Source organism: Zootoca vivipara, chromosome 2 (assembly GCF_965207765.1).
Source record: "Zootoca vivipara chromosome 2, rZooViv2.hap1.1, whole genome shotgun sequence".
Taxonomy (NCBI): domain Eukaryota; kingdom Metazoa; phylum Chordata; class Lepidosauria; order Squamata; family Lacertidae; genus Zootoca; species Zootoca vivipara.
Window position 1 is genome coordinate 23,414,460 of NC_142584.1, and position 8,905 is coordinate 23,423,364.

Below are 8,905 nucleotides of genomic sequence, written 5' to 3' on the forward strand. Positions count from 1 at the left end.
CACTCTCAGCGTGAATATTTTGGAAGAGGGTGTTACTGTCATTCACACCCACCCACCACTAACCCTACTTTGCACAATATAAGACCAGAGTAAGGGAAATTAAAGATAACCATTTTTAAAAGGAGTCGTCCTAGCCTAAGTATATAGCGTAGAAGGGGGGTGGTATTTAAAACTAAACCTCTGGGTCAGATTCTCACGCCGTGAGTTGCAGTACAGCGCCTGAGGTCAACCTTGCCTTCTCTTCCTGAAACTTTTAAGTATGGATAAAGCATTAGGATGAGCAAACAAAAAAGCTGGGGGGGGGGGAGACAGACAGACAGACAGACAGACAGACAGACAGACAGACAGACAGACAGACAGACAGACAGAGACACATACATACATACAGAGAAGCTCTAAGCTCTTTCCGAGTGAGAGAGCTAGCGAGCAAGCGTTTGTTCTGCAGTTTTACCGGAGCGATGACGTATCTGCTAGGGAAGATTTCATGCCTTTTCTTCAGCAGAAATCTGCCCAGATCAACAAGTAGAAAAGAGAAAGGAGAAGAGTTTACTCGGAAGAATATATAGCGCAAGAGTTGGGAAGTACAAAGGCTCAACTGCAGCGCGCGACAAACTTTCTCTTTCCCCCCTCCCTCTCCCCCCTCCCCCCGCATTTTCCTCTCTGAGATCTGCGCTCATTTCTCCCCTCCCTTCAGAGAGCGGCGAGAAAGGAGGGGGAGAGAGAAAAAAACTTTTCAGCCAATCAGCTGTGTGCCAGCCCTCCAGGGGCAGGCCTGCCATTGGCTGAAAGTTTCTAAGGTGAAATAGCAGAGGAGAGTATTTATTAAAGAGACCCAGAGAGAGAGTTAGTAGAGCTGAGCTTGAAACCGACTAGGTGATTTTGGGAGCCTTTATATATATACTGCATATATAAATTCTTTCTTCCCCTTCTCTACCCTCCAACCTCCGAGGAACTTTTTCTCCTTTTTTGAAAGGGGTGGAATATATATTTTTATATATATTCTTCCGACAACCCCTCCACGAAAAAGCTGCCCACATGTCCATTGCTTGAGAGCAAATAGCAGCAGCAGCAGCAGCAGCAACAGCAGCAGCGATTTTGCAAAAGCGTCTGAGATCCGAGGTCTTCTTTCCAGTTTCTGCAACCCAGGCGAGACATTTTTGGTGCCCCTTGCAAACTTTTCGTTGTCGTTGCCGCTGGGCTCGTCTCCTTTCATGCAGTTTTAAGAGACCCTGCCACTTTCGCTTTTTCACCCCTCCCCACCCTCCTCTTCCTCCCCCCACCCACCCCCTCTTCCCACCCCTTCTTGCTCGCTTTTTTTATTTCCACCGATATCCCCCCCTGGGCCGCTTTCTCGCATGAATCTCCTCGACCCTTTCCTGAAGATGACCGAGGAGCAGGAGAAATGCCTGTCCGGCGCCCCCAGCCCCACCATGTCGGACGATTCGGCCGGCTCCCCTTGCCCGTCGGGCTCTGGATCGGACACCGAGAACACGCGTCCCCAAGAGAACACGTTCCCCAAAAGCGACCCGGACCTGAAGAAAGAGAGCGACGAGGACAAGTTCCCCGTGTGCATCCGAGAAGCCGTCAGCCAGGTCTTGAAGGGCTACGACTGGACGCTCGTGCCCATGCCCGTGCGCGTGAACGGATCCAGCAAGAACAAGCCCCACGTCAAGCGCCCCATGAACGCCTTCATGGTGTGGGCGCAGGCCGCGCGCAGGAAGCTCGCCGACCAGTATCCGCACCTGCACAATGCCGAGCTGAGCAAGACGCTGGGCAAACTCTGGAGGTAAGCGCTGGGAATGGGTGCAGTGGAAGCGGGTTGCCAAAGGGGCGCCGGCACGCGTGCTCCGGAGGAAGCGTGCAAAGGATCTCAGCTTGTTTAGCTTCAGGAGTGCCAACTTGAATAAAATATTCAATAAATAACATAATCGATCAGAAGACATGGTGTACGCCCATAATTTAAATGGCAATGCCCGTCAACTGGGGGCGGGTTTGGCCCCCTCAAATATTTTATGGGGGTGCCTAGGAACCTCAGCCCCTAGAAGTTGGCTCCTTAGTTTGGCATCACCACGCCAGCTCCTAGGGCCCGAGGTCCCAAAGTTGCGGCCCCCCCCCCAGTTAATGGGCATTGCTATTGAAATGGTGTTTGTGTGCCACGTCTTGCGATCGATAATGTGGGGTGGGGCTTATCTGAAAATACCCCCCCTCTCTATATATATAAATAAAAATTCAAGTTTGCCTCCCTGCTCTGCAGGAGCAGGGCCACAAAGGAGAAATTGCACGCGTGGGTTGGGTGCGCGCACGAGAGAGAGAGAGAGAGAGAGAGAATGTAGGTTAACAGGGACAGACGTTTCCAACGGGGTGGTTGGTGGGAATCTGGGGCTTGGAGATTCCATGCTGAGCTCCTCCTCCTCCGCAGAGGTAGCGTGGAGAGAGCCCAACTAACGCGCAGCTCTTGGAGAGTGTGTCCCTTGAACTTCACATGCAGGTGGCTAACCGGGCATTTGGACTCGGTAGGAGCTACTTCCGAGTGCAATCGTTATCGGGTTCTACAAGAGAAGTTCTGGATCAAAATGTTGTTTGTACCTTGGTTTGTGGACATATATGTCCATAGGAGCTAACTCCTAGGGGGTCCCTTTACCCTTCCTCCATTAAAATATTTGAGGGGGGCAGCCCCCCCAAAAAAGTTAATGGGCACTGCCATTAAAATGGTGTGTGTGTGCCGTGTCATGTGATCTATTATGCAGGGCTTACGTGCCACCACCCCCAATATTTTATTCAAGTGGGCACCCCTGTATGTGTCCATATTTGAGGTCCTGTTTTAGCTTAGGGGAGAGAGGGAGGGCAAGGCCATGCTCTGGTTTGGCAGCATTGCTGTGTTCCCTAAGATGCCAACACTTGAAAATAAGGCTGTAATTTATACTTTCACAGGAGGAAGTACTAATAAACTCAAAGGGGCTCACAGCAAAGTAGACCTGCATAGGATTGCATTATAAGAAAAACTAAATGATGAGGCAGTGCTATATCCCTTATTTTTAAAGTGACCTTGAGCTCATGCCTAGGAGAGAGCTGTCCCATCTGCTTAAAAAAAAATGCTGTGCACATGCCCAGGAATAATTTATTTTGTAGACACCAGCCCACTTAAAAACAAACAAACAAGTTACAAGGTTGAGCTCTGAGAACTCAAGCCCTGTTCTCAAGACAAAACATGAATGGCACACATTTGGGTATGTGATGATTGTTGGTGTAAGTTGGCAAGTGTGGACCAATAGGAGGTTGAGTTGGAAGGATGACTTGCAACAGGAGGGAGGGAGCAGGGAGTTAAGAGAAAAGTGAGTCAACTGATTGAAACATAAGCTTGTGACTTTCCACAAGAAAAAGAGAGAGAGATAAATGGTATTTGCAAATGAAAGGTGGTTGTTGCTGTTGAGTTTAGCTGTAAAAAAAAAAAAAGGTGGGCAGTTTGTGCGGGTGCCTGGAGGCACCCAAAGTGTTGGCATCCTAATCTGTGTTCCTGTGAGTGTGTCCTGGGTTAGTTGGTGGGGGTGGGTGGGAATAGAGTGATGGCTCCAACCAAATTCCAGCTCCAACCAAATTCCAAGTAAGGGGCCAGAGCAGAGTCCCTGTAGCGGCTCGATTTTTGTTATGTCTTTTTTGAAAGTAGCCAAAACACTCTGCTAATTTCTTGCAAGAGGAGCGGAGTTCTCAAAAGGGATCCTAAGATGATGTAGAAAAGGAACAAGCAGAGGCAAACTTAGCAGTACTGGACAACCAAGTCCTTTCCCTGACAGTGCCCAGAGGTCCCAGAGAAAGTTTCTAGTCTGCTCTTAAACTTGGGGGCGGGGGAGAGAGAGGGAGAGAGAGAATACTCAGATAGCAGGATGTCTAAAAACTGCCTTCCTTGCCAGCTTTCCTATGCCGCTTGGATATTTTGGCATAATGTCCTATGTCCACATATATCTGGATCATGGCCTTGGTATGACCAGAAGCCCATTTTGCACAACTTTGCAGCCTTCAACAGCTGCCTGGGACAGTGCTCTTGCAGACAGAGTGATTATTTTTTTTTTGCAAAATGAAATCTGACCTAAGTGCTACATTCTGGAAATCTCTGCAGTTGACACCATTGTAAGTAACCACAAGGCCCTTTCTGTCTCACCCAGGTTATTGAATGAGAGTGAGAAACGCCCATTTGTGGAGGAGGCAGAAAGGCTGAGGGTGCAGCATAAAAAAGACCATCCAGACTATAAGTACCAGCCGCGAAGGAGAAAGTCGGTCAAGAATGGGCAGGCTGAGCAAGAGGAAGGATCTGAGCAAACTCACATCTCCCCTAATGCCATCTTCAAGGCCCTGCAGGCGGATTCTCCCCAGTCTTCATCCAGCATGAGCGAAGTGCATTCTCCCGGGGAACATTCTGGTAAGTGTGCTGTATGCCGCGGTTCTGCTTTTAGAAATCATAGAATTGTAGAGTTGGAAGGGACCCTGAGGATCATCTAGTCCAACCCCCTGCAATGCAGGAATATGTTGTTGTCCCAAATGGGGATTGACCCTGCAACCTTGGCATTACCAGCACCACGCTCTAACCAAGAGAGCTGTCTATTACACTTTTAATGAATTAGGCTGCTCCCATTCAGGTGGATGCAGAAAAAGAGTGCACTTAGCAATCTATTGCCCTTATGCACCCTGAAGCATCTCTATAGAACAGAAAGAGGATAGCACGTGTGATAGGGTCAAAGCACGTGCAGATGTGTGGGTCCTCTTTAGGCCACCACTGTCAGCAAGTACGTCTCATGGACAACAGCACACAGCATCATTTGCACACAGGACATTCGAAAGGGCTTTCTCTTTGCATAAGGCAATTGCTTCTGCCGGCAACACTTCCCAATCCAGTTTGCACCTTTGCAAACCAGTTCTATGAACAGCACTCTGCCCTCTTTTTCAGCAGAGCACAGTCTCACAGGTACAAATCCCTTTGGCTGTACAAAACAACTGATCTCAGGAGCCCTGCAGCTATCTTCAGTGGCAATTCCTTATTACCGGTCACTCCACCACCACCCTCTCCTTTCGCTCACCTCCAGACAGAGTTAACCATTAATCGAATTATCACTGTAATACAACACCTCCTGCTTAGATATATAAAAAATGGCTGCTGTTAGATTTCCAGCAGTTTATGGCACTCTGTCTGGACCCCTTATCAGTAGGAAGATAGGCCCAGGTGTGGCTTGCCTGCAGTTTTGACTTCAAAGGGGTGGAGGGGAAAGTAGCATGCTTACTCTGACGGATACCGTTTCTTTTGTGTTTCCTGCAGGACAGTCTCAAGGGCCACCGACCCCTCCCACTACCCCTAAAACAGATGTGCAGCCCGGGAAGCAGGACCTGAAACGGGAAGGGCGCCCCCTGCAGGAAGGAGGAAGGCAGCCACCCCACATTGACTTCCGAGACGTGGACATTGGCGAGCTCAGCAGCGACGTCATCTCCAACATCGAGACCTTCGACGTCAACGAGTTTGACCAGTATCTCCCACCCAATGGCCACCCCGGGGTCCCGGCCACCCATGGCCAGCCCGGCCAAGTCACCTATACTGGCAGCTATGGAATCAGCAGCACAGCAGCTGCTCCAGCCAGCACAGGGCATGCCTGGATGTCCAAGCAGCCGCCGCCCCCGCAGCAGCCGCCGTCTCAGCCACAGCCGCCCCAAGTGCCACAGCAGGCCCCCCAGCAACCACAGCACACCTTAACCACGCTGAGCAGCGAGCCAGGGCAGGCCCAGCAGAGGACACACATCAAGACCGAGCAGCTGAGCCCCAGCCATTACAGCGAGCAGCAGCAGCACTCGCCCCAGCAGATCAGCTACAGCTCCTTTAACCTGCAGCACTACAGCTCCTCCTACCCCACCATCACCCGCTCGCAGTACGATTACACAGACCACCAGAGCTCCAACTCGTACTACAGCCATGCCGCCGGCCAGAGCTCCAGCCTCTACTCTACCTTCACGTACATGAACCCCGCCCAGAGGCCGATGTACACGCCCATTGCAGACACTGCGGGGGTGCCTTCCATTCCTCAGACCCACAGCCCGCAACACTGGGAGCAGCCTGTCTACACACAGCTCACCAGGCCGTAGGCTCTTGACGGACAGCAAAGCGTCCTCAGACTTTGGTGAAAGTTTCTTTTTAAAAAAAAGAAAAGAAGAAGCAAGCTACACGTGAACAAGTAAGAGAAAGGAAAATCCCAGAATGCCTTTTGTACTACAGCATCCTTCCGAAATCAGCTGGAGAATCCTGCTCCATAAATAAACATTCCATGGTGGACTTAGCACCTTTGCTTTGGAGGTGATTTTCATTCCGAAAACAGCCAGCTTAGTTCGCCTAGGTATGGACTTGGTGATTATTTTTTAACAATAACTAAAAATGAAAAATGAATAATTTTTTTATTATTACAAAACTCAAGAGTATTCCTCTGTGAGGAATAGGCTCTATTCTAAGTATTTTGTTTTGTTTTGTTTAGTATGTACTGTGTATGATTCGTTACCAATTTGAGGGGATTTTACATGTAATTGTACTTCTTGTTTTTAGAGAAACCTTTCTCTCTCTCTCTCTCTTTAATGCTCCTTATTTTGACAGCTAAACAACACTTAGCAAAAACGGCATGCCTTAGCCAGAGGTATTTTTGTATAGTTAATGGTCTTTCTCTTGTAGGCAGAAAAAAAAGTGGATAGAGGAAAAGCAAACTGGGGAGAAGCTCTTCACTAACCAGTGGTCAGTTACTCAATGTGATGTTGCGGATTTGGAAAGAGACTTTATTTTTCCAGCTGGGAAGTAAAAGGGTTTTTTTGTGGGGAGGAGGGAGGTTTGAAAGGGGGGGGGGAAAGATCCACACCTTAAGCCTTAAAGAAACACTATTGAAAAGCCTTAACAGCAAACCTGCAATATCTTCCAAGAGAGCTTGTGTGATTATTTCTCTCACTGCCAAGGGGAAATATGAGGCTTCAGACCGTTTTTTAAAGGTCTGAAGCTCTCTCTCTCTCTCTCTTTTAATGCAACCAGCAGCACCAGATTATAATGCCACAAATCCTACCATGACCCCCCCTTCTTCAGCTCCTGACACTGCCCCCTCCCCATGTGCGAAACAGATGCTGACCAATCCATACAGAAAACAACCCCCCCCCCCCCGCCGCAAATTCCATTATGAACTCAATTTGCAGGGCAGGGCAGGGCAGGGATATCTACTTTAACAAAGGTCATGGATGACAGCACCGGTGTGTGTGTTTTTTCTTTTCTTCTTCTTTTTAAATAAAAAGTATATATATTTATTTTGTGGGGGGGGGAGGAAGAGTTTTTTAATCAAGAGATTTTCCTCCATTTCCCCCTTCCACATTAGAAGTTCTTGTAATGTAAACAGAAATTCCAGAGTCGGTATATGGTGCCTAATCGTTAAATTATGGTCTAAATCAATAACCCCCTTATTTTATTTATCTCTCTCATTCCTTTTTTTGTACTTTTTATTATTATTATTATTCCTTCAGAATGTGTCTTAGGTTTGTACAAATATGTCTGCTTCTTTTCTGTTCTTCCTTACTTCTTCTTTTCCCTCCTGTTTGAGGATAAACTGGAAAAAAAATATGTCGTTGTTTTTCATTGTAGACACAAAAGATTGCAAATGTAGTGTATCACTGAGTCATTTGCCTTATTTTCTGCCTCAGCTCTTCCAGATTTACATATACCTGTAGGGCCTGGGAGTACACAGGCCAGCAGGATTAAGGTAGTAGAATGGACTGTACCACTTAAGCTTTGAGGCTACTGTTGGGGCTGCCATTTTTAATGCTTCCTGCATGGGATATTTTATATTTAAACCCTCCATCGTTGTTGTTGTTTATAATTGCAGGGAGTTCTTTTACAGGGGGCAAGGGGAAGCATTCGAAAGAAACGATACCACCCCCGACTTGCAAACCAAAGTGGTACAATCCACTCCACTACCTCGAGATTCCGCCACCATCCTTGGGTGTCCTAGGGCAGGCCTTGGTCTGTTCAAGAGAAGCAAAGCGACAATGGGTGCAGCCACCAATCCCTGCTGCTTTGTAAGCCCTCTTCTTTTCCATGGGGCTTGCACATTTCTATGGGGCTCATATTTGGCCCTTGAAAGCTCGATGGAAATGAACGAAAGCTGTGGAGCAGTGGTTCTTGGTTGGTAGCTCCCAAAGTGTGTGGCTCACCTTCCACCTCTTCACACTGTGTGATTTGGGAGGATAGTTAGGGCAAGGAATCTGACCTTTGGTGAAGCGGTGGCTGAACAGTTAAGGGTTGCTTTTTTAAAAAAAAAAGATAGCCAACTTTTTTATTTTAAAAAAAAGTTATATTTGTTAATGTTTTGTAGGGAATACAGTAGAAGAAAATCTTAAAGCACTCTTATAATATGGTATCTTTTCTACTTCTATATTAAAAAAAAGCAGATATTTCTAAAGTATTTCTGTAACTTAAAAACAATCTTTCCTTTTTAAAAATCAGTTTTAGGTAAGGCTGGGTTTCCGTTTTGTTTCCGTTTTGGTCATTTTGTTTGCAAATCCCTTTTGGTTCTCTGTACAACTTACCTTTTTGTATATTATTGTTTGCAATAAATATACGTTTTATTAAACTTTAAATGAAGTGGAGCTTGTTTAACTGCCGTATCCATAACTGAAGCAATGGTACCTCCTTTTTTAATATAAAAATGACCAATGAATTGTTGTTGTTGTTTAGTCGTGTCCGACTCTTTGTGACCCCATGGACCAGAGCATGCCAGGCACTCCTGTCTTCCACTGCCTCCCGCAGCTTGGTCAAACTCATGTTGGTAGCCTCGAGAACACTGTCCAACCATCTCATCCTGTGCCGTCCCCTTCTCCTTGTGCCCTCAATCTTTCCCAACATCAGGGT

The 8,905-nt window shown here is 47.3% G+C and overlaps 1 protein-coding gene across 1 annotated transcript; it reads left to right on the forward strand.

Annotated features, from left to right (window-relative positions):
* The first annotated feature begins 309 nt into the window (after positions 1–309).
* Positions 310–8,634, forward strand: SOX9 (SRY-box transcription factor 9). Its single transcript, XM_035104079.3, has 3 exons — positions 310–1,786; positions 4,161–4,414; positions 5,306–8,634. Exons 1-3 carry the CDS (start codon positions 1,356–1,358, stop codon positions 6,118–6,120), a joined length of 1,500 nt encoding a protein of 499 aa, XP_034959970.1. The 5' UTR covers positions 310–1,355; the 3' UTR covers positions 6,121–8,634.
* Positions 8,635–8,905: the final 271 nt, after the last annotated feature.

Excerpts from the sequence above, each read along its gene's own strand:
- SOX9 (XM_035104079.3), top strand. The coding sequence starts at position 1,356 with ATGAATCTCCTCGACCCTTTCCTGAAGATGACCGAGGAGCAGGAGAAA. Across the intron at positions 1,787-4,160 it reads ACGCTGGGCAAACTCTGGAG|GTTATTGAATGAGAGTGAGA; the intron begins GTAAGCGCTGGG and ends TGTCTCACCCAG. Across the intron at positions 4,415-5,305 it reads TTCTCCCGGGGAACATTCTG|GACAGTCTCAAGGGCCACCG; the intron begins GTAAGTGTGCTG and ends TGTTTCCTGCAG.